Below are 24,407 nucleotides of genomic sequence, written 5' to 3' on the forward strand. Positions count from 1 at the left end.
TAAAATACAAACGCGCAGTAGCATTTTTGTTAAGATGGCTGTCTCCCATAAACATTTCCGGTCGAGTATATTAGAAATTACAGACCCGTCTGAAATGGATATTGCTGAACAGAAGCTCATTCACCTGTCCCAGGGTGAGACATTCCCTAGTGAGCTAAAACTACTAAGATCCGGTAAAGTTATCACAAGGAATAGTCGGATCGCCAAGTATTCGCCGTTCATTGGACCAGCTGGCATCCTTCGCTCGACTGGGCGCATCAGCCGCTTGGTTAATTCCGATTTCGATAGCAAGCATCCGATTATACTTGATGCACGTCACGCAGTTGTTCGGTTATTGGTTCAGCATTTGCACGTTAGGAATTTCCATCAAGGCTTAGATTACATGCGTGCGGTGGTTAATTTGAAGTACGTCGTGTTAAATTTGCGATGGTTGCTGCGAAACATTGAAAATACTTGCGTCGTGTGCCGAAAACGCAAAGCGCAAACAGTAACTCGTATTATGGCTGATCTGCCCATTGAAAGGCCGGGTTACAAGCAACCTCCTTTCACTAACACAGGTGTCGACTACTTTGGGCCGTTCCTAGTTCCAATCCGGAGAAGTACGGAAAAGAGGTGGTGTTTTTTGTTCACCTGTCTCACCACTAGAGCGGTGCATATTGAAGTGGTCCCCTCGCTCGACACAAGCTCTTGTGTGATGGGCGTAGAGAGGTTTATTGCACGTCGCGGTACTCCGACTATCATTATGTCCGACAACGGCACAAACTTTGTTGGCGCTCAGAAAGAGCTCTTAGCTTGCGTTGAGTGTTGGAACAAGCTCGCACCCGCTGTTTTTGTTCATAAAGGGATCAAGTGGAAATTCAATCCACCCAGCGCACCGCATCATGGTGGCTCCTAGGAGCGATTAGTTCGGAGTGTCAAGCGCGTTTTGTATGACATCTTAGGCAACAGAAGAGTAACTGATGAGGTGCTAAGAACCACGCTGTGCCTTGTTGAGCAATCACTCAACGCTAGACCGATAACAGCCGTTAGTTCCGATCCGCTAGATCTAGAGGCGCTGACCCCGAATCATTTTATCCTTGGTCAACACGCAGCGAGTTTTCCGTCCTTAAGTTTTGAAGAAAACTTCGACCAGAAGAAGCGTTTCGCCAGAGCGCAATCATACGCTAACGCAATATGGACACGGTGGATGCGGGAATACGTTCCTTCCCTCAATAGGAGGGCAAAGTGGCACAACCAGTCAGACGTTAAGTTGAAAGCCGGCGACTTGGTTTGGGTCATAGAGCCTGACACTCCACGTGGACATTATCCACTCGCACGTATCCTAAGACTGCACTATGGCAAGGACGGATGCGCGAGATCCGCCGACATAAAGACCGTTACGAGCAAACTGACCCGCCCGACCGTAAAGCTCGCTCCCGTTCTTCCTTGTTTAGGGGTGGAGGATGTTGCAGCGCAAATGTAAATGTGCGAGAGTATAAATGCATACAAAGTTGAACCAAAATGTAACAACCATAAGCACAGTTGGCCGAGTGGCCTAAGCTAAAGCCGATTATATGTGTGACATAACAGTTGACCTAGGTTCGATTCCCCCACCTGCCCATGTATTAATATACTAAAAAAGGGGGTTATTTCCTATTTTAACTGTTTTGTTGATTCTAATTTGGTTCAGCCTTGATTAAGGCTGACCGCTAAAAAGAGCAATTTGTCTCAAGGACATTACCGACCGGTTCTTGTAGCTAGCTTGCGCTAATTTGTCATTGAAGCGGTGACGAATAGTATTGAAAATATGATGTTATTGATTATTATTGAAGTTAGTATTGAAGTTATACCCGACCGAAAGGACGAGAAATTTGCCGATAAATTCTCTCGTTAAATTCAAATATTCGACTTCATATTTTTGATTTACGGAGATTAGGCGCACACCAGCAACAATTCCTGGCTTTTTCTGGAACGAGTTCTACAAAGCGCCTGAATCTAAACTGGCGCTTGCCTAGATCGTTTTGTTTAGTAATCAAAATAACAAGAAATTGTTTCCAAACGATATCTAGTTAATAAAATATTTATAAAAATGCTCAAACAAAAATCTGAATTGTATGGGAGAACACCATTAAGCCAGCACGGCCAGTTTTCAGGTATCTCGTTAAGCGGAGATAAAAAAAAACAGTTAACTTCTTTGATCCAATGGATCCATCTGCTGTTAAATATTTATTAAGCGTACACCACTTTATAACCTCCTTTCAACCCTTTTCTTAAAATAACCTTTTTAAAATTAATTTAAAATAACCTTTCCAATATGTTAATGTTGTATTTTGAGGTGCCATTTTCCATGTTCTTTGAAGGCTGTCTTTTTTATCAGTTGTTGTAATAGGCTTAAATTCTTCATCAAAAATCAGTTCAGTTTCCTGACTAGCCTTTTTTGTTAAGCACCGACTCATTTTTGACAGTAAATTGTTTCTGAACTGTCAATTAGGAGAAAAAAAAGAGGTTTCGCGTATCATTTGATCAACTATCAAGCATCAACTGACAGTTTTTGTATGTAATGAAAAAAAAATTTTAAATTAGTTTCGAGTTTGAAGAGACAAGGCGTGTAGATGCATTGAGTAAAAATTGACCAAAAAATTGCAAAAACGGGAGTCTCAAATAAAAACAAAATAAAACACAATTGCTCATAATTAAACAGTTTTTCCCAAAAAATCAGATATGTTATTACAAAATTAATTATTTTTTCTATAAGAACTAATACCTACAAAGTGTTCAAGACCGTCTTAAGTTTTTGTTTTAAGTTTGGTCTGAAAGTTGTGGATAAAAAGGGCAAAAAGGGGTGAAAATTTTGAACTCAGTAGTTTCTACGTTCTTTTTGCAGTTAAGTTTTCTTGAAGGACTAAAAATAATTACTTGCATTTTTCTTGTTCAAAAAACCTATTTTCACTTTCATTTAGGGCTCCCAAAAAATAAAGTCTTTTAAATCTGAGAAGCAATGAAATTGAGACCATTTTTGAACTTCAAGTTGGTAGTTTTACACAAAAAATATATACTAAGTTTGGCATCCTAATTTCACAATCAAACGTCTTTTTACCTGCCTTATTTTTGGAAATGAAAAGGCGGAAAAAGCTGCTAAAGTGAGTAATGACTTCTATTCTTGATAAATAATCGGCTTCCAATTCGGCTTCATAGCTTTTTAAAATATGGAGGCAATCTAATATTTCGGCTCTGTCGGAAAATACAGAGTTTTGGTTCAAAACAGCTAACTTGTTTTTTTTTCATTGTCAATCACCGTCAAACTTTTGTGAATTCAAAGAGTTCATCTAGTTTATCTATTTAATTTAGTTAATCTTCTTAGCATAGTCTTCTTCTAACTAATTAGGCATTCCTAATAACTACTTTTTCGGGTGATGCAGCGCCTTGAATATCTTCAAACCGCACAATCCAAACAATCGCATCAAACGCTGGAACATATACGCTAATCTGGGTTTGCCAAAGTATGGGACCAAAACTCAACCTTTTCCCAGTGAACGCATCTGTTAAACTAAATCCTACACCTTTTGGAGGCTCATGAACTCCGAGTGTCTTTAGAGAATACCCCAACAGAACTGTTTGATCGTCAGATTTGGCGTGAAAATTGCAGATTGCGTACTTTCCAAATGAATCATCGCCAAGAACTTTGAGCCAAACTTGAGTTTCGTTATTCGATTCAGTGATGACTCGTGTAGCCATTAACCCTAGAGGATCCTGATTTATTCGGATCAGGTATCGATTGAGTAAGAGACTAAGTGATGCATCGTCTATGGACCGGAGGTCGGAAGATACGAGCAGAGGGGCACTCCACATACACCACATGGACATCTGGATCTTCTGTTGGCCAAACGAGGTTCCAGGGTTTCCCACAATTAGTTGGTCGGGGTCTAGGAAATGTCCAGGTCCACTGTAGTTGGAAAATTTCTCCTAAAATCACATATGTTAATTTTCACAGGGTTTTTTTAGTCTCCTACTTCGAGTTTAAATGTACCGCTGAAAATTCAGTTAGCCAAACAAAAGATTGATATGAAAATATTCCAAAGAAGAACTTATCGGCAGTACAGATCGAACTACAGATGGTGTTTTCGAATTACAGATGGAAAAGAGGTTGTGGTCTGCATTTTTTTTAAATCGGCAGGCTTAAGGATACAAATCGCCTTGATCAATATCATATGTAACACTTTATTTTTCAGCTAGGCAACTTTTGGGAAAATCGAAATCTAAAATAAATATAATTTCAAAATCATTGTTATATTATATCATTATTAAAATTATCATTTTTTCGGACTCTCTGTACTTCGTTTCTTAGGAAGTAACTATACCCTAAGAATCCTACAAACTTGAAAGCGTGAAGCCTTTTTCGATTATCTCTTTATGAGTATGAACAAACTGAAATTGAAAAATAGGAACAGCGAAAAAAACTTAAGCACAAAGTTAGTTCTCTTTTCTCTTAAAGTTGAAAAAAAATTGTGGCAGCCTAATTATTTTGACAATTTTCATTTTTTAAACAAGTGCATCTGATAATATGTGATTTTGCAATCTAGTTTATCAAAAAGTGAGTAACAAAGAGGGGAGGGGGTGTTTTTCTGAAAAAAAAAACGTTTCCGATTTTCTACCTGATTAGCGGCGTAGTGGTTTATAATATCGAACACGCTATCCCAGCTGTCGTCCACGTCATGGTAGTTTCTGAACTGATTACACGTCATGGCCACTTCTGCATAACTGGCATTCTGGTCATAATCTGGCCACTCACATATGTACAAAATATCTCTTCCGGTTTCAATTAGAGATTTTCCCATCTTCTTGTAGCCAGCGGGGGCGTCTTCTAATTCAATGTTGCACCCGTCGAACTTGAGCATGTCCAGGTCCCAAGAGGCGAACGTTTGTGCGTCAACTTGTTCATACCCTTCGCTTCCTGGGTAGCCAGCACATGTTGAGGATCCGACATCCTCGTAAATACCTGCGAGTGAAAGTTACCATTATAATAATACGATATTAAACGTTAACAACTGAAATTACTCGTGGTATACCATCTGTGATTAGTTGTAACCAGGGCGGATTTAAGGATTGGCTTTTGATTCGACCTTCTCATGATCCGAAGGTTCCTTATTTGGTACACTCTTTCACGCAAATCATTTCTCACCAACCAGCCTTAAAATTTGCTGATGTGCCTTTTGTAACCCGTTCAGATTTTATTTATACTGATATTTTTGATTTTCGTCTGATTGTGAAGTAATTATTACTAACCTATCACGTTTTATAACTAACCCTCAAGTACTTTATTGTTAACAATGACTAGTTTCATTAGTCAGACCAATGTTATGCGAATTAGAATAAAGCTGAACTGACAATAACTTCGCATTCCCAGTATTTTTTAGAGATATTTTGAGCCCGAGGGAAAAAAGTGGTATTGGATTAAGAAGTTGCACGAACCGGCAATCAGACGGTGCGCTTAATCAGAAACTGCTCTATGATATAGAAGCTCGATAACGTTCCATTTTGGTGCCAATATATACGCATTTTGATAGGAAGGTCGGGCAAAAGGGCGAATTCTATCTGTGCATTCCACTTTACATCAAGTTAAAGTCTTTTAGTGTTTATGGGAAGAATTCAAGAAATCATTGCTGTCGACCTAAGAAAAGACGACAAAGTTTTCTGGGTCTTTTTAACCAAAACGCCCTTCGTTAAAACCCTGGATCAGCCGACGGTTTCTTTTCATATTCCTATTTTTTAGCATTTTGAAGTCGCTCATATACAAAACAATTGTATTCTTCTACTTTGATGCAAAAATTTTTTTGGCTGGATTCAATCAAACGAAAACTGATTTAAATAAAAAACATCAAAAAGTTTGACAAAGTTTTGAAAACTGTTTATAACCGTAAAAGTTCAATCAAAAAACCTGCAAAATCTTGAAGGACTAACATAATTTGCACGAGTACTGTAATTAGCCGTCTCAAGTTCGAATGATAAATTTTCACATTTATTTCCAAATTTTCCTTTTACAAAAAAAATAATTACCCAACTTCAGCCCCCGTTTATGCATGTAATCAGCCAGTGCCTTCATTCCACTCGGAAAGCGATTCGTATCAGCGACCAGCTGACCATCCGCACTTCTGTTTTTCATCAGCCAACAGTCGTCTATTGAGAGATACTTGTACCCGGCGTCCTTCAAGCCGAAAGTGACCATAGCATCAGCCATCGTCATAAACAGCTCTTCGTTCACACACTCATCAGGAAAATTAACACAGTCTGTTTGGCACCTAATTTAAAAAATATGACTAATTTTTTTTCCTTTTTATTTCAATTTTTATTTGACTGCTCATTTTGAAACAAAAAAAGTCCTTTCTTCCCGATTACCTCCAAACAAAAAAACAGTTTGCTTGTTGTCAATAATTTTTAATAAATAATGGGTGATATATTACAATAGGTGGTAGGATCAGTTTCAATAGCTACATCGCTTTTTGTTACACTTCGCACATTATTTAAAAACTATTTCAAAGCCAAGTATTTAGGCAAAAGATGCGTAAAATGTGAAATTTTGAATAGCATTTCATTTGGCAGAGTAATGTATTTAGAAAAACTATCTTAGTCTTAGTACAAGTGATTGAAAATGAAATGACTATATTATGCTTTATAGTTCTCAAATTTAATACATGCACTATGCTCAAAATTACCACCTATTGTAATATATCACCAAATAATAAGTAAAAGCTTGAAATGTCGCTTTTAATGTTATAGACAGACAAACTACCACCAAAAAAACTCATTTCCTTATCAAGACACGAGAATGATTTTGTTCGACACCGGAATTTTCTTCAAAAGTTTTTATTGTCACGGGTTGACCAAAACTTTTTATCATACAAATTCCATATATGAGAAACTTCTTGTCATACAATTTCATACAATTCCATACGTGCAGAAAATTGTATGAAAACTCTATGATAAGCATTTTTCCATTTATAGAAATTGTATGATAGGTGTTTTTCCACAAACCAAAAAGTTGATGTCTTGTTTCTAAGTCTATTTTCTGAAAAATTTTGGATTGTGTTTGTAATTTAGCACAAGTGACAAGACAAAGACCTTGGTTTACTCAAGGCATCAAAAGTTGGACGGTCTTACGCACGCAATGCATAGAAAACGACCTGAATTGTCTTTACGCTGTTTTTCACAAATGATATAACGAAAGTAACAAACTTTTGAAATTTGGCAAAATTTTTCAAAGATGATTTAAAAAAAAAATTTAGGTTTTCAAATTAACAGACATTGATCAAGGCATACATAAACATGCCATAAAAAAGAAATAGGAGTTTTCAGCGTTTTTGAAAAAAAATTATACAGGAAAAAAAGGATAAAGGAAAAAAACCAACATTACTGTATCCAGGACTACGTTATGCACACCACAAAAAATTGAATTTTGCATGCAAAAAATTTTTTTTTGGAAAATGTTTGTTTGCGTACAAAATTCGATTTGCAGTTGAAAAAAAATTTTGGGTTATTTCAAAATTACTTGAGAATTTTTTGTGTCGCCATCAAAAAAAGGGCAGTCATACAGTTTCCATAAATGGGAATTGTATGATAAGCATTTTTTTTTAAAAAACGAAAACCTCGGTTTTTTATCACCAGACTGTTTTATTAGAATCAATCAGCCACAGAAATAAGTTTATATCTTTTTTCAAATATTTTTAAAAATTGTATGAAAAATGTATGACATGCATTTTTCCACACTTGATGTATGAATTGTATGATAAGCATATTCAGTGTATGGAGGTCAACCCAGGGTACTCTGACTGAATACTTCCAAGAATTTTAGGTAGCCAGAAGAAACCTTCGAGGAACTGAAGTTGCGCTATTTTTTAAACCAAAATGGAAGTGTGAATCATTCACAAAGCAAGTTGATGAAGTGAGCTTTGTTCTGATAGCAGTTTTACTTGTAATTTATTTATTAGCAGTCTGAATCATGCAGGCATCGAAAAAAAACTTGCCGGAAAAAACTTGTTTTGGGCTAAAAATTTGATTTAATTTTTTTATCAAGATCTATTCCTTGTTGAGAATTTATGTTTTCTTCAAGTTTCTGTACGTATGAACTTGTTAAAAAATTGTGGATTTTCATATATAAAAGTGTGCGATATTGAAGTTTTGGCCAACCCGGGTAAAGAGATGAGTCATACCTGAACCTTTCCCAGTTCATGAAACCCATGACTGGAGTCAACCCAAGTCCATTATTTTCACCCAACCCATACTGCACATAAACTGCCAAACAGACAATGATAATTCCACCTCTCATTTTGCTCAATATGTGCTATCAGCTCAAAATAAGTTCCTTCAAGAAATGGTTACTTGATTGAAGTTGACTTCAGAATCAGATCGTATACCTCTAGTTTGTGTTTAGTCAGTGATTTCAACTCGCAACTCGCTTAAGGTCATTTCGTTTGAAATAAACTCAAATAGAGGGGCGTACCATAATGCAGACTATCAGTAAAGTATATATTAATTCTGATCTGCAAATAAGTTCTGCTCTTGCTTATTTAGTCAATTAAAGTATTTTTTAAAATATACTTGTTTTTAAATAAATCATGTGTTACTAAAATGTTTTTGTTATCGTGTATTGAGCTACATACAAAATTCGTGAATTTGACCGATTTAAGTCGTTAATTTAACCAATAGCTTCGGCTTAATTTTTAATTGACTAAAAAAGCCAAAAACGTTTTTTTTTGCGATAAAAATTTGAAACCGATTTTCGCAAAAAAATTGTTCCTACATTTTTGAACTTTTTTTTTAGTAAATTAGAGTATTCGGCTTGTTGATCATATAGTTTCACCTAAGATGGGTTTAATAAAATAATACCGAAAAATGAGACAGCGTTTAAAAATGCTCAAAGCTTTTTTAGCAAACAATACGGCAAGCTTTTTTTCGGCTGCCTGCCTACAGTGCTTTTTTAAATACCCGGAAAGTATGAATACAACTTGAAAAATAAAACGTGTTATTCTCGAATTGCGTTGATTTCAGGCAAAATTATGAGAACTTGTTTAGATTTTCAGCAGAAATGAAGTGGTGCACATTTTTTTCAGTGGAAATAAAGTTGTGCCAAGTTCGGATCTGAATATTTAAAACAATAGTTTTGACGAACCCTATAATTGACTAAAAAAGCCAAAAATATTGTTTTTGGGTTTGATATTTTGGCCCGACAATTGCGAAAAAAAAGTGCACCATAATAATTTTGTTAAAATTTCAGAAGCAAGATCTAGCCTCTTCTTTTTTTGTATACGATCAACCCATATTGAGAAGCCAATTCAACCCAAGTCGGCAATTTTTAAAAGACTCTATTTTAGATGAAAATGTTTGAAAAACAAGCCGCTTGCTTTGATGTACTGAAAAAAAAACAAAACAAAGAATAGGACAAAGGGTCAAGGGATTTGACAACGTTTTTTTACTGTTCTTTTTACTGTGAGTCACTGAATTAGAAGAAAACCGCAAGAGTTAAAAATGAAAATGCCTAATTGATTTTCAAAATTGTTAAATTATAGTTGGAGGTCAGCTTTTTGTTGACGAATTTAGTCTTCGTGAATTGGTCTGTGCAAAAACAGGTAAAAAAACTCGGACGAGCTACAATTTTTGTCCATTTTTTTGGTGTCATATATTTTTAGCTGTGATGAAGCGATTCTAGCTTCTCTTAAATTCAAAAAAAAGTTTGCACGAGCATCTTATCTTTAAATATATAAACCATATTGTAAAATCGTCAAAATCTTGAAAAAAAAACGTTCCAACAGACTCAAAAAAAAACTTTGACACAAGAAATAGACACTAAACGGAATAAAATTTATGCCTGATTTGACATGCCGTGCTATTGCAGAGAAAAAAGTACATAATTTATAATTTTTCAGAGAGAGGTGACTGAGGTTACTGAATATTTACACAACAGTAAAAAATAAAACTCGCTGACAATATGAGAGAAATTTGAAAACTAAACAAGAGTACTCGTATCGGGAGGAAGTTTTATTTTTCCAATTGTAGTTTTAGGTTCATGAGAAGGTTTTTAGCTTAAAACAAAATAAAAAAATGCAAAAAAAAAAAAAAATTGCATTATGAATTTTTTTATTTAAATGCCATGTAAAGTATAAACTGGTTTCAGTTGTGTTTAGTTGTGTATTAAGTTCGGATGTGGAAATTGAAATGATTTAAATAGGAGCATACGTTTGATTGGCATGAATTATATCGCGTGTGAATTTACCTGATTAGAATTATAGTAAGCGAAGTAGCCGATTTCAATTCCCCATTACTTGAGAACAAAAACTGGCTGGCTATTTTTTTTTTCAGTTTTAAGCGTTGCACACTGATATCATTCTGGGGTAATAAAATTTGTGTGCCAAAAATGATGAATAGTTAGTTAAGAAGTCGAAAAATATCTTGAAAAACCAGCTTGAGCTGAATTTTCTGTCCTTTTTTCGAAAGTCTGTCGAACTGTCCTTTTTTCGAACAATTTTCAGGAGCGCAGAGATGCATTGTTGTGAAAAATTTTGTCTCGGCTTTGAAAATATGGTATGCATGCAAGAAAGAAAACTGTCGACAATCCTACAAGAAAACAAGTCTGCTCGTATGTCATAGTGAAGCCCTAAACGTTACGGCTACAATTTAATGCGAATTTTAAAAAATATAGTACAAAGGAGTGTCTCGTATCCTAATAATTTGACCCAATGACTTATGACTTGCCTGAGTTCAGTTCGGAGCGATTTAATCCGCCACTAACGCGTGTTATAAGAAGGTAATTTATAACGCGTTTCCTATCCAAATTAGCCAAACACCCAAACTTCACGAAAATAATCACAAGTAAAAACAACTTACCTTTGCTCTTAGAGCAACAAGTATTCGTGCTATGATCACAGGTTGTTGCGTCTCTCAAAAAAAACGTTAATCGAAAATTTAGCGTAGGCATAAGGGAGATCAGTTAACAATAACACACGGAAATAAAACAAAAGTTATAGTTTTGGATAAGAGAAGACAGTGGTTTATGACTAAGTCTTGGATTTTAATGAAGAATCAAAACAGTCAAAAAAATTTAACATTTCATGGTTTTGAGTTCAAACTTGCAAATTTTTGAAAACGGAAAGAGGTAGTGTTTGCTATTTATATCCTTCCGAAGTTTTTTTAGACTGATGTTGCGACAATGCCTATTTAAAAAAACGTATATACACATCAAAAACTTAGATCTTGAAGCAACAAGAAATTTCGTGAACCCGAGAGAGAGAAAAAAATAAACCTCCCATTATTTAAATTCATCTGCCATTGTGAATCAAATGAAATGACCTGATAATGTCCAGTTTTTGACTTTCAAAAAAATGATAATGATAATTTCAGTGCCGCTGATCATTTCAGTGCCATTTAAGTTTTCGAAAAAAAAAATTTGATCATTTCAATGTCATTGTCATTTCAGTGCCGTGAAAACGAGCCTGTCAATTACAAGATATTGATATCTTTGTTACACATTTTATCTTGATTGCGCTTACTTCCTGTTTTTTTAAAACTGATAAACAGTTAAAGGCTGCTCAACTCTATTTTTTTTTTCATATTTTTTTACGAGGCCAAACTGTTTGTTTTGGGAGTTGTAAACGGATTCTGCTATAAGACCGCTCTCTTTGATCTTTCAAAGATCTCACGTTTCCTTTGATCGGCACATAAAATTCGACACTTTTAAAGACTTGTCTATGGCTTCCAGAAATCTACACACACTAAATAACGCGCTTATCCAGAGCACAGTTTGGCCTCATAAGACTCAGAAAGAAAAAAAGTATAAGTATATTTAGATACAATATTCAAAGTACATCAAATAAAAATGTTTTGTTAGATCCTTGCTTAGTTTTTGGAAAAATGTAAAAATCAAGGTTATCTACACACAAATGAAATTAACTTTTCATGAGTTATGCCGCGTATCCGTTTAGAATTCCCTTGTCTCTATTTTAGGTCGCAGTCAGCCATTTAATGATTTCCAATAAATTTATTTATGTAACACAGGTTTTGCAAGATTACGCACAATAGTTTTCCGTAGCACAAGAAACAAGGCAGCTACTATCAGGGCAAAGCCTTGAAGGTTTGGACTGCCCTCCAAGTTCAAGCAAAAACACTAAGAAAAATTTTGAAAAACAAACAAGACTGCTCGTATCAGGGCGAAGCCCTGAATGTTCCGACTGCCTTTAAGGTTTATGGAGCAGCAGTAATAACATAAAAAAATTAAATGGAATAAAAAAAAACGAAATTTTTTTTTCTAAAATTTGAAATTTTTTATGAAAATCATCCCCCCACACGCCAAATAAAGTACAAAAAGAGAGATTTGGTTCCTTGTAACAAATCAATTACGGCAAATAAGCTTCTTTCAACCAATTTGGAACGATTTATAAGACGGATTAAATCTCCGCTTACGCGTTAATAGCGCGAATTTTATCGCGTGTTAATTGTCCCAAATTGGTCAAAATGGCCAAAATGGCAATCTTTAAACCCTCATAACTTTACAAAAATGATCACAGGTGAAATATCTTTTCAAATTTAAGCTCAAGACAACAATACCTTTTGAATGATGTAAAAAGATTCCGTCAAAAATGGCTAGTTAAAAAGTCGAAATTTGTCTGAAGAAAAAAAAACCCACCCCGAGCACAAATATTCCGTTACTTTCGTATCGAAAGTCGGAACAAAAATCACTCGAATTTAATTAAAACCTTTTTTCAAAAACCACATGCTTAAGTCCAGTGTTATACGCTTGTGTTACAGAACAAACGGCCTAATGCATTGGTTGAATTTACTGCTGACAAAATATATGGGACCAAGTAATAGGACAAAAAGTGTTGCGCGTTCGTTATCTCGATTTATAACAAAATTCGTCAATGTAGTCTCAAAGCTCAAACTCAAAGCCCTACTTTTTTTGCAAAAGTAGCCACAGATGAAAGCTTCTTTTTAGTTTTTAATAGTTATTAGACTTGGATATCAACATTGCTTAGACTGCTTTAAGGAATCCGTAAAAAACTGCTTGTTTAGACGTCGACACTCGTCTTGAGAAAAAAACCATAAATAATCCAACTTTTTCTTCAAAAAGCTTCTAACAAATTGTTGTGATTTTCATGGAGTTCAAAAAAATTGGAGCAATAAATTGTTGTGAACAGGGAGTTCTTTTATCATTACAGAAAAGAATCTTTTGCTTGTATCGCATGTAAAAACTTGAACTTGCCTCAGCCAAATTGTGAATCAGAATCGCTGCTCACATTTTAAATACACTGTGCTTCAACTTACCTCACAAGATGTCTGACAAGACCTCAGATATGTTTATGCGATAAAGTTCTTAAAGTAGAGAAGGGTTCAACCATTAAATGAGTTATCAAAACTTGATACTGCAATCAATTTGTACTAAAACTTTATCTTTTAGTGGTTGCTTTCAAAATCTTTTAGCTCACCATGCTACTCTTAATTGCTTCAAAAACGATCCGCTACTCTTTATTCAAAAAGAAACCTCCCAGTTAGTTTTTTTTTTAAATTTTTCTGACTTCTACTTGAACCTACCTTGAATTACTTTTTTTTCAAAATAAAGAATTACCTAAAAAAAAATTTAAGTCCGACTTGAGGTAAAAATTACCTTAACTAACACTTACCATAAGTCACTAAGGGTAACTTTTTCCTCAATTTTTTGCAAATGCTTTTTCGGCATCTTAACGCAACATTGTGCATGGTGAATAACTTCAACCAATATAATTTGTTGACCTACACAAACCTAAAATTTTGTATGATGCTACTTTTTCTACGGTCAAACAAAAATAAGTACGTGTCAGTTTGTCAAAATTGCAAGCTTAGACATTTGGTAAAGGTAAGAACAGCTTTTAAATACACAGCAGACATGATCGATGACTAAGATAAAATAGACAACCTGGAAGAGAGTGCTGCCAAAATGACAGCTGTTAATTGGAGTTCTTCGATGAACTGGCCCCTGCGAGTTGGGGAAGAGCGGTGAGTGCCCCAGGGCACGAGCAAAGAACAGTCCGACCAGGGGGGACTCGGGCCCGGCGGTGTTTTTAGCGTAAGCAACAACGTCGGGCAGACCTCCACATTCAACCCAAGCAGAATAGCCGACTGCTGGGAAAAATTGCAGTCGTTAGTGACCAATCCAGGTCCAAGGCACAGATCAGTCCTGGCCAAGGAATTCTATCAGGCTCTCCAGAGGCTGTCCACGGATAAGCCCAATGGAAGACATACTAGTGGGAGCTCGGAGACCTGACTAGTTCCGGAGAAGGCCTCCAAGTCTCGAACGAGACGCAACGGAGAGAGAGAGAGGCTGTTAATTGGACGAAAAAATTCAAACAAGTCAAAAACCTTAAAATATCGAACAGCTAGGCGTGGACAAGAGCCGCACAATTCATTGATTATTCAAGACCAAGCTGTTTATCTGAAGACGTCTCAACAGATTCTGCAACAAGTTGAAAATGGCTTTGTTGCGGAATCCTTAACAAACTGCTTTCATCTTACATTTGCGGAATTATCTGAAAGTTTGCGGAATTCACTCACAAATGCAAGCCTCATAACAACTTGATGCGTTCGCTCATTCAGCAACCCAACTGTTCCTGGCTGATTCCGTGACGCAAATTATATGCCCACAAGTTTTATGATGCTAGTAATTGTGCGAACTACGCAACAATTTTATAAATGGATTACAATTACAATTTTTAAACTGTTTCAAGTTTTTTTTTCTAAATTTGTTTTCAATCATGTAATCTTTTTCTTACCCAAAGCGTCATCGTTTTAGTTCCGTGGTACAACATCCACTTTAACATTTTAACTGACAGATCAAAAACATATTCTACAGGCGCCATCGGAAAGACTATTATCTTTGTGGTAAGGCGTTCACTTTGAGAGTGCCCGATGTTGTATTCAATCCCCTACAATAGCAGTTATAGTACTTGAAAACGAGCTCTCACTTGAGCTCTAATTTGAGCTATACCATAGCTTGATTTATTTGTACTGCAATAATGGTACGCGTGAAAAATGCATTTTTGGTCAAAACTTTTAAAAAGGGACGAAAACGTCGTTTTTGTCAAAAAATGGTCTGTGGCTCAATAAAGTTTCTCGAAACAAGATTTCATCTAGTTGATTGTGAGAGCTCAAAAAATCAACCAAAAAAATTAGATCCGCACCAGAGTGTTCGTACCTCCATTTATATTTTATTACTTTGCAACTGATTTCCTTAAGAATATCGTTAAATTTCGAAGAAACAAAGTTATTGGAGCAATACATCTTTAAGCCTCTCGTTATGTTAGCAAATGCGAATCTCGTATAGTTCCCATCATTCATACAACTGTGTCCATCGGAATTTAAAATCAATTTCCAATTTTAAGAAAGTTTGCCACTTTCACTGAGTTTTTTAACAGCTTTTTTGAAATGGGCGAGATCCAGTTCAAAGTTTCAAGCTTCGTCTGATTACACCAGGATTTGTTCATGAAGCCTGCCAGTTTACCATTAAGAGAAACAGGAGCTCGGTAGTGAAAGGAGCGCAGTGTTGTATGTCGCTGTTTCCCCAGCCACAATTCCACTCCACTAAGAATTTTGGCACCAATTTTGTTTTCAGAACCTAAATTTTTTCATCGTTTTGGTCATGAAAGTCAGGGTGACAAAAAATTAGCATCATCCCCAAAAACAATTATTGGAAGTCTCTTATTGTTTTCCCGCTTTTTCCCAAATGTGAAATGTTCGCTACTAGAACAAAATTGTGTAAGCTTAGCTGCTGAATTAGTTCTTGATAGGGGGATACTCTTTTTAAGTTACCAAGGGAAGATTATCAACAAAAGTAACATATCAAAATACTGCGGTTCGCCATGAATTTCTACGCTGCAATTTTTTTGCAAAAAAAATGGTGAACTTGTTCAAATGGATGAGCAAAGACTAGTTCAGTAGAAACGACCTTCTAGGAAGGAAAGTTCTCGAAATCCCAATGAAGCAAAGCGCGTGGGTTAACTTCCTCGTAATGTTTCTCCTGATGTTACCCATTAACTGGTAATATGCTCAACGTAATAAAAACATCGCGGTTTGATTTAAAGAAAGACCCTCTCTTTATTCAGCGCTTTTTCGAACAGCAGATGTTAACTTATGGTTCTATGTTGCAAATTTGGGCTCTATGTTTCTAACTTGGTCTGCTTAGAGGGTAAGATTTTACCTTGATCGTCATTTTTTTTTACACTTCCGTACCTAGAACTTCTGGTCTTCTGACGAATATACAGCTATGTGCATTGGGCAGGTAACAGGAGCTATACTTGTAGACTGATTTGCCAGGGTTGAGTGGTTTGTCCTTGAAACTGTGAGTGGCATTCGAAATCACAAAACCAGAGTGATTTAGTTGCGGCAACGATTGATTACAGAAGTTGTTGAAGGTCGTATCGGGCGCTACAAAACAATTCATTTTCTCGTCATTTTTTCTTTTAAAAACTTTAGCTTTTTTCTCACTAAAAAGTTCTAAAAAGCGATAGAGTAAAAAAAACAATTACCCCAGACAAGGCCACCAAATTACCTGATTTCATTCATTGCAGTTAAAAATAAGGGCAGACACAAAGTTTTCCTGGCTCTTTTCCATTATAGCCCAGTTACAATAAATTGCGCCATCCTATTGTGATTTTTGCAGCCTAGAAAACGTTTTTTTTTCCTTTATTTAAATTAAATAAAAATGGTTTTAGAACTATTTTGAGGCAATGACATTGTTGCAAATTTGGTGGAAAGGCTAATTTTTAGCCTGTTTCGAAGATCTCGATCAAAACTGCGGTATGCGGTGCGCCGCTTCACGGAACTTTGGAACGTTTTGAATCCGCATGGGACCCTTTAGGTTTTAGGGTAAGATGTCGTCGTATGAGTGGGGGATCTGAACTTAACAATCTCACAAACCACCCTCTTCAAGAAAGGGGGTTGGTTAAGTAGATTTACAGCAACTAGTCGAACTTTCAACAATCAAAACGCAGCAGTAAACTATATGGGGGCGTTGCGAGACTGCCAAGCAGATTCATATGAGTATACCAGAAAAACAGGGGCTGGATGTAGGGGTGGGCGCACCCCTTATCAGTCCCCTCAGAGATTCGACCCCCTCACCGAACAAAGGGTCCCCCCTTTGGTATTATTTTATGATATCCATTTTAGTACGACCAACTAAAATTTTTCTGAAGGTGCCCTAGGCGTCAATATATACTAATTTTGAAGGAAAGTGCGCGCCGAAGAAACGCATTTTTTGGACAAAATTTTCCAAAAATGGCCCAAAAACGGCGTTTCTGACCTGGTTATTTAAAAGTTTGCGTGCGGCGCTATTTTTTTGGGTCAAAATAGGGTCTTTATAGTGTTCTGGGTGTGCTCGGAAAATCATTTTGGTCGACCGAAGAAAAGGTCGACAAAATTTTCGATAAATGTTTGAAAATCGGCTTTCCCATCTCGAGAAAATCCTAGATCCGCCCCTGCAGAAAACTGAGGACTCTCTCAGTGTTTCGGCATTTGATTATGTTGTGCATTAACAATTCTTTGCTGGTTTTGCTTCGCGAACTTTCGTTGGCTCTCAATCCTAACATGAGATTAAACACGTCACAATGTTTTAAACATTACCGTCTTTGGTATTATGGCCAAATATGGTGGTAATATAGTTATCGGTGTGCTTCTTAAGCACTACTACACGTTGATATCAGAATCGAGGGAGATTTATCGCCCAAGATTTTTTACCGACTCTTTCCTTAAGATCAAACTTGTCTACGTAATTGTGACGGATCGTTAAAAAATAGAGGTTAAACTCTCAAAAATCTTGGAATATAAAAACTGACCGTACAATGTCATACAGTTTGTGAAGAATTAAATTAATGACATAAACTATCATACTTACCTGGCGCCGACCGTCCTCTGATCAAGCAGAGAGGTGGTCCAGGGCGAGGCCTCTGCATTGCACTGCGCGGAGGTTGACCCCTGCGATTTCTCCAAGTGAGAAACTCGGACGCACAATTTATTAGTGTGGGGACTGCGTACGCGCTAACCCTGAAAAATTTGAACTTCTCAATCCTGTCCTTCCAGTTTTGTTAGAAGTAGCGCATGCTAAAACGCATATCTGCAAAATTCCCATTCAAATCAGCTTACAAAAGAATAATAAAATAGAAAACATTAGCCCCACACTTTTGGGTTTATCTATCTTGCAGAGGAAAAACGGAAAAAGCGCACGAATGTTAACCTCGAAAGGACGGAACGTTCTTCCCGTATAGCATTTCCGTCTTTTTGATTGCTTCTGAGAGCGATTTGAACCTTTTGGTGTTGAACCCAATAATCTCGTCGTGGTCGTGAACTGCTAAGTAGTCATGTCGTCTGGCGTACTTTATTATGCAATATGAGTAGTGTAGTGCTCTGAAATGCTCCACTTCCCAAAACATTCTTGTCATATTCTTAGGACCACGAAAAGGTATGACAATCATAAAGTTTTTTTTTCCACAAAAGTCGTGCACATTTCATTTTTTTCCACAAAATGAAAAAAGAACGATTCGTGCATCACCGAAAAAGGGACACAAAACACTTCTTAGAATACATTTTGCTTCCGATCTATTTTGGGAAAAATTAGTTTCATGTTTTTTTAAATATTAAGATGACTTGTATATCAACGCAAAGCTCTGATTGTTCCTACTGCAATAAAATTGGTCTCCAATAGCTGTTGATAAAGTTTTTTTGTTACTACTATGATAGAGTGGTCCCTCGAAAAAGCAACTGCGATAGACAGGTCCCGCATGCATTTCGCATGTTATACTTATGAAAACTAATTTGTGTAAAAGTTATTCATTTCAAAAATCTCGCGAAATATGTTGAGTCACTACCCGCATCCAAGTTTAGGCGTAAGTAACCGATTATAACGGATTATTATGATGATTTTTTGACAATTATAATCAATTATTTTTACCAAAATTAGAAAATTAGGTCTTTAAGGGATTTATATTTGATTATAATCGTGATATTTTCCAAGAGATTATAATCTCTTAAAATCTACCATAATTGATTATAGTTCTTACAAAAAACCCTTCTTATTAAAATCGACTATAATCTCTTATGTTGCCGAATATTTTCTATTTTTGAAATATATCTTATGGGTTATTGTTTTTGTGTCAATAAGAAAATCTCTAAAAGAGAGATCTCGAACACTTTGGTTCATCTGACCACAAAGTTTTACCACGAAACAAAAGTTTCATAGAGATCCTTTCATATGAGTGGAAAGGTTCTCGCGGTAATAAATTTTTCGAATCAACCATGAAATTAAATCAATTTGCTGATGTTTTGCTGTTTAAAAAAGCTTAAAATATGCATCACAAAACAACTCTAATGGGGAAGAAATGAAAAAAAACTTATAATTTTGAATTAATTAGAAAACTTTAAAATTCTTTTTCTCATTTTTCATAAGAACAAAAAAAAAGCATAAAAACGTCCAAAAAAAGCATAAAAGATAAGCAATTTAGATGCAAATTCGAAGACAAAAATAGGCAAACAAAAGGGATTATAATCAATTATAATCAATTATAATGGATTTTTGTGGAAAACTAATGAAATAGAAATTTGAATAAAAATAATGGATTATTATCAATTATGATCGATTATAATTGTATCGAAAAATACACGAAAAATAATTGATTATAATTGATTATAATGGATTATAATTAATTATAATTTGATATTAAAAAGAGAGATTATAATGGATTACTAATTGATTAAAATTGATTGTTTCTCAATATTAGTGAGACTGGTACTAAAATCGTAATATATTTGATTATTAACGCTTGAAAGAGGATGCAGGTAATTTTTCAGATTAAAAATTGTAATTAATACATTGTTTATACATTGAAATTTGCTCGCTTCACTTTATTTTACGGTTTAACAGCCATAATTGGGTTGACTTATTTGTCATCAAAACCCACTATTGACGTTTTTTTTTTAAATTTTCAGCCTCAGAATGGTGATGGAAGGTTTTAAGAAGTAACAGAACATAAAATTTGTTTGAAAATATACTGCGACTTTTTTCTGAATGGCGGGATCATAATTATTAAACGAATTGAGCGATTTATGTGTCTAATTTTCAAGGGACCTTGTTACTTTCAAGGGACCACTCTATCATATTAGTACCGTTTTTTTATTAGCATCATAGATAAAGTCTTCAAAGTAACTGTTTTTACGTACAATCACAGCGCATTTATGATAAATCCTAGCACACCAGCATGCTAACATGCAGATCCCAGACTCGATTCCCAAGCTGAGAGTTTCTCTTAGAAATTGGTCAGAATAAAAACAAAACTGCTCGTATCAGGGCAAAGCCCTGAACGTTCTGACTGCCCTTTAATTGGTCTCGGATAGTTTTTGGACAACTAAATATTACCAAAATTTTTAACTTTATGCTGATAATATTAAATTTTGAATCTTGAAATTTGAGTCATGTTTGGAAATAAATTTGGAACGACTTTTTATTGAGGAATAGTCTGCCAAGTGTAAAGAACAAAACGAGCAGCTTAGGTAGTAGCAGCTTAGGTCTGGATAAAAAACCACCCCTGGCATTTAGTTTCTTCAGTTTCTTCGAAAGTCATAACTAAATATTGCGCATTGCTTAAGCGCGATCAACTTATTCGCGACAAAATGTTCCGCATTCAAATCCTTTTTTAGTCAGGCTAATTTGTTCCATTATGTTCGAACAAACACTTTAGATTACAACAGTCTCCAATATAAAATTCTACATCAGACAAAAAAATTTCAATCTAAGTTTTTTTAGATCACACTGCAGCATCAAAAAAAAAGATTTTTTTTTACACCATTTTATGTCATAGCAAACTAGAGAAAGTATAGTGCGCTTCTTAATTCAATTTGAACTTATTTTTTGCTTCAGCTTTCGAAGAAAAAGGAACTTTTATGCTTGGTGCAGTTTTCTTTATTCAGTCAATTTTCGAAATAACAGTTGTCAACAAAATTTTTTTTGATCCATTGAAAAAATGTGCCCCATAAAATCAAAATTAAAAAAATATTTTACCTTCGATTTTTTTTTCGAACGTTTTGGGAGTTTGAAAGTTGTCAAATTGGCTATGCTCTGGACAAATTTATGCGCGTTTTGTAGTTTTTATTCATATCTCTTAAAGTGGGACTCGACTTATTTTTGCGTGGCGAATTATCCCGCACAACAAAATTGATTCAAATTTGAATTGAGGCTAGCTACTTGTTCCGACTTTCGATACGAAAGTAACGGAATATTCGTGCTCGGAGTTGGTTTTTCTTCAGACAAATTTCGACTTTTTAACTAGCCATTTTTAACAGAATTTTTAAATTTCATTCGAAAGGTATTGATGTCTTGAGCTCCAATTTAAAAATTTCTTTTACCTGTGATCATTTTTTGTAAAATTATGGAGTTTAAAGATTGCCATTTTGGCCAATTTGGGAGAATTAACGCGCCATATAATTCGCGCTATTAACGCGTAACGATTTAATCCGTCAAAGAAATCGTTCCAAATTGGTTGAAGGAAGCTCATTTGCCATAATTGATTTGTTACTAGTAGCCAAATATATATTTTTTGTACACTATATGGCGTGTGGTGGGATGATTTCTGCAAAAAATCTCAAAATTTTGAAGTTTTTTCTTCTTTTTGTTTTATTGCATTTATTTGTTTAATGTTACTATTGCTCCATAAATTTTAAAAGGCAGTCGAACATTCAGGGTTTCGCCCTGATACAAGCAGTCTTGTCGATCATTTCTATTTCAAAAGACTCAAAAATTTACACTTGATCTTTGATATTGTCCTAAATTTGTAGTTTTTCAATAACTTCTTTTCCCAAAAACTATACTTAATGCTTGCTTGCGTTTTTTGCTTGTTTTATCATACATGTCTAGTCTGCTGCTTTGAAATTTTTCTTTTTCTTTTTTAATTTTAATATTTGAAAAATTTTGACAAAAACGGAGCACCGCTTCGATTAAAAGTCGGATCTGTATGAATAATCCCTTAATGGTAATTAGATAAAAAGATCAACTCATATAAAAACTCAGTCAACAGTTTAAAAAATGCAAAATTGAGAATCTTATACTAGAAACGAAACACTCCGATTCTTGGATCATATGAGGGAGCAGGGTTAGAAAACGAAATTGAAACTTTCGTTTAGAGTTTGTTATGAATTGTTGCCATGCCATAATGGGGAGCGTTGCAACTTCATACTGAATGAGAAATCCTTGTTTTGAGTAATAGTTCCATACCATCTGTAAATTTTTACTGATGTTAACTTGACGGTGCTTTTTTGGTACCAAATAAGGCTGGTAGACTCGTTGAACACCAACTAGTTTGTAATACTCCAGAAACTCAATGACTCGTAGGGGTGAAAATGTAGGCATGTAATTTGTGACAACAGGGTTGCAAATCCCGACACTGATATTGTCGTCTTTGTTTTTGGTATCTAATTTATCTAATTTGGACTTCCTTCACTTTTGATTCACTTATCGTTTTTTTATAATCAATCCAAAAGCTAAAACTTGCTTTGTAGATATAATGGTTTTCTATCCCCCAATACCAAAAAAGACATCCGCGTGGTGCGTAGTTATACAGATTATACAGATATCCCTATTTTTGCACCTAGAATTGAATCCTCCCTTTGAACTAAGGAGAGAGAGAGAGAGAGATAAGATAGAGAGAGAGGGGGGGGGGGGGGGGTAGATAAAAATTTTCAAATTGATCTCCAAAGTATCGAAGGATGTCCAGAATAGAACCGTGGTCGTTTGGTTGTTTTTCAACTTTGACCATGTTTGTTGTCTTAACTTTTGAATTCTCGAGAGTGTACAAAGAAACGTATGACGGACAATTCTGTTTTTGGTCAAACGGACAAACGGCTACAATACCTTTAAAAAACCATGCTTTCATAAATATGTACACCCTGCTGACATAATCCAGATTTTTGTGGTTCCCGTCAAATGCATAACAGCGCATTAAATCATCTAAGCCATTACTGAATGGAGGTTTAAAACTCAAGTCAGATAATGCCAAAATGACTATTGCTTTTGGAAGTATGTCTTCATTTCGTTCGTCGCAAATAGCTTTCCAGGGATAAATTATGAAGGGAAAGTTCAATCTGTTGAACAAAAGTGTTTCTTGAACTTGAAGGTTACTATCGTGAAGGCTTCGATGGACAACAACACTATTAAATAGCGATTTGTTGGGAAGCAGACTCTTCACGTTTACTTTGCCCATTTTCTGTCGGTAAATGAGCATAAAATTTTCCCAAGACAATGTCAGTAGAATGAAAATAATGGTGAAAATAAATAAAAACGTGGTACAAAGACATTTTCTAGACGAAAAATTTTTAGAAAGCATTTCATGAGTCATTTTGGTGATCTACTAAAAGAACTGATTGAAAAAACAACGAAGTATTTCATTTGGAAAACCACATTTCTATTACTTTTACAATGGTAACAATAAACTGTTGAAAAATAACCGCTTTGAACTTGTGAAACGCAAAATAGTACTTCTAGTTGCCCGCCTTTTTCAATTTTGAAACTTTTTGACGAGGCTTAGATTTGCTTTGAATTAGTTAACAGCAAATTTTTTCAGCGTTCTGCATATTTGCTTACTGTTTATAAATGCCATTCAATTTTATGGGGGGGGGGGTAATTGTTGGTCACTTCAATAATTTAGAGGAACATTTTTCGCATGGTCATATTATCCGACTTAAAGTAGCATATCTTACACATATATGAGAACATGAAGCGAAAGTACACGACTCAGTTAAAATTTAATTTCATCAATGACAGAAACTTCATTACTTTGAGCCTGTAATTTATGAGGTAGATAATTATAACAAAAGTCAAGCAACTCTACCAAGTAGATGCAGTAAAAAAGCTGCAAAAAACCTTTAGGATTTCAACAGGATGCAAAGTAAGCCTGCAAAAAACAGTAAAAATGAACCATGTTGTGATTTGTTTTATTGTTCTACTCTTTTCACCTTCGGTTTTGATTAGATACCAGGCCAACATTATCATGAATCGACCATCGGTCGATCATTTGAAGTTCATGTGACTTTAGTTCAGCACATTTCTTATTTGCCTTATCTTTAGTTTAGTTGTACATAACAGTTACATGACTAGTTAGAACATCTTAACATTTTATTATGGCGCAGTCAAACGAATCGAATCTGCGGGAATTTCCTTCATTCTGGCAAAACTACCTCATGGAATCGCCACAATCCGGGACCCAACGAAGCGACCAAGTTCAATTAGCAATAATTCTAAAATAGAATCTGGAAATCGACACTCTTGAAGTACTCTCAGTTTGGAACAGGCATCAGGAAGTGAGCTGGACCGGGAAAGAGTCAGTTGGGAAACAAGGAACAAGAACGCGACAAAAACACATAAAACCGCGAAGAAA

The 24,407-nt window shown here is 35.4% G+C and overlaps 1 protein-coding gene and 1 non-coding gene across 2 annotated transcripts; one reads left to right on the plus strand and one right to left on the minus strand.

Annotated features, from left to right (window-relative positions):
- Nucleotides 1–3,231: 3,231 nt before the first annotated feature.
- On the minus strand, nucleotides 3,232–8,429 carry LOC134842082 (alpha-N-acetylgalactosaminidase-like). Its single transcript, XM_063858243.1, has 4 exons — nucleotides 8,184–8,429; nucleotides 6,034–6,275; nucleotides 4,632–4,975; nucleotides 3,232–3,942 (listed from the first exon to the last, which is right to left on the minus strand). Exons 1-4 carry the CDS (start codon nucleotides 8,297–8,299, stop codon nucleotides 3,361–3,363), a joined length of 1,284 nt encoding a protein of 427 aa, XP_063714313.1. The 5' UTR covers nucleotides 8,300–8,429; the 3' UTR covers nucleotides 3,232–3,360.
- Nucleotides 8,430–17,876: 9,447 nt separating this feature from the next.
- LOC134842999 (U1 spliceosomal RNA) lies at nucleotides 17,877–18,037 on the plus strand. Its single transcript, XR_010162579.1, has one exon. It is a non-coding gene; the product is annotated as a U1 spliceosomal RNA (small nuclear RNA).
- Nucleotides 18,038–24,407: the final 6,370 nt, after the last annotated feature.

The sequence above is a fragment of the Symsagittifera roscoffensis genome, chromosome 3, assembly GCF_963678635.1.
Source record: "Symsagittifera roscoffensis chromosome 3, txSymRosc1.1, whole genome shotgun sequence".
NCBI classification, from domain to species: Eukaryota; Metazoa; Xenacoelomorpha; order Acoela; family Convolutidae; genus Symsagittifera; species Symsagittifera roscoffensis.

Excerpts from the sequence above, each read along its gene's own strand:
- LOC134842082 (XM_063858243.1), bottom strand. The coding sequence starts at position 8,299 with ATGAGAGGTGGAATTATCATTGTCTGTTTGGCAGTTTATGTGCAGTAT. Across the intron at positions 4,976-6,033 it reads TAAACGGGGGCTGAAGTTGG|GTATTTACGAGGATGTCGGA; the intron begins GTAATTATTTTT and ends TTTCACTCGCAG. Across the intron at positions 3,943-4,631 it reads ACCACTACGCCGCTAATCAG|GAGAAATTTTCCAACTACAG; the intron begins GTAGAAAATCGG and ends ATGTGATTTTAG.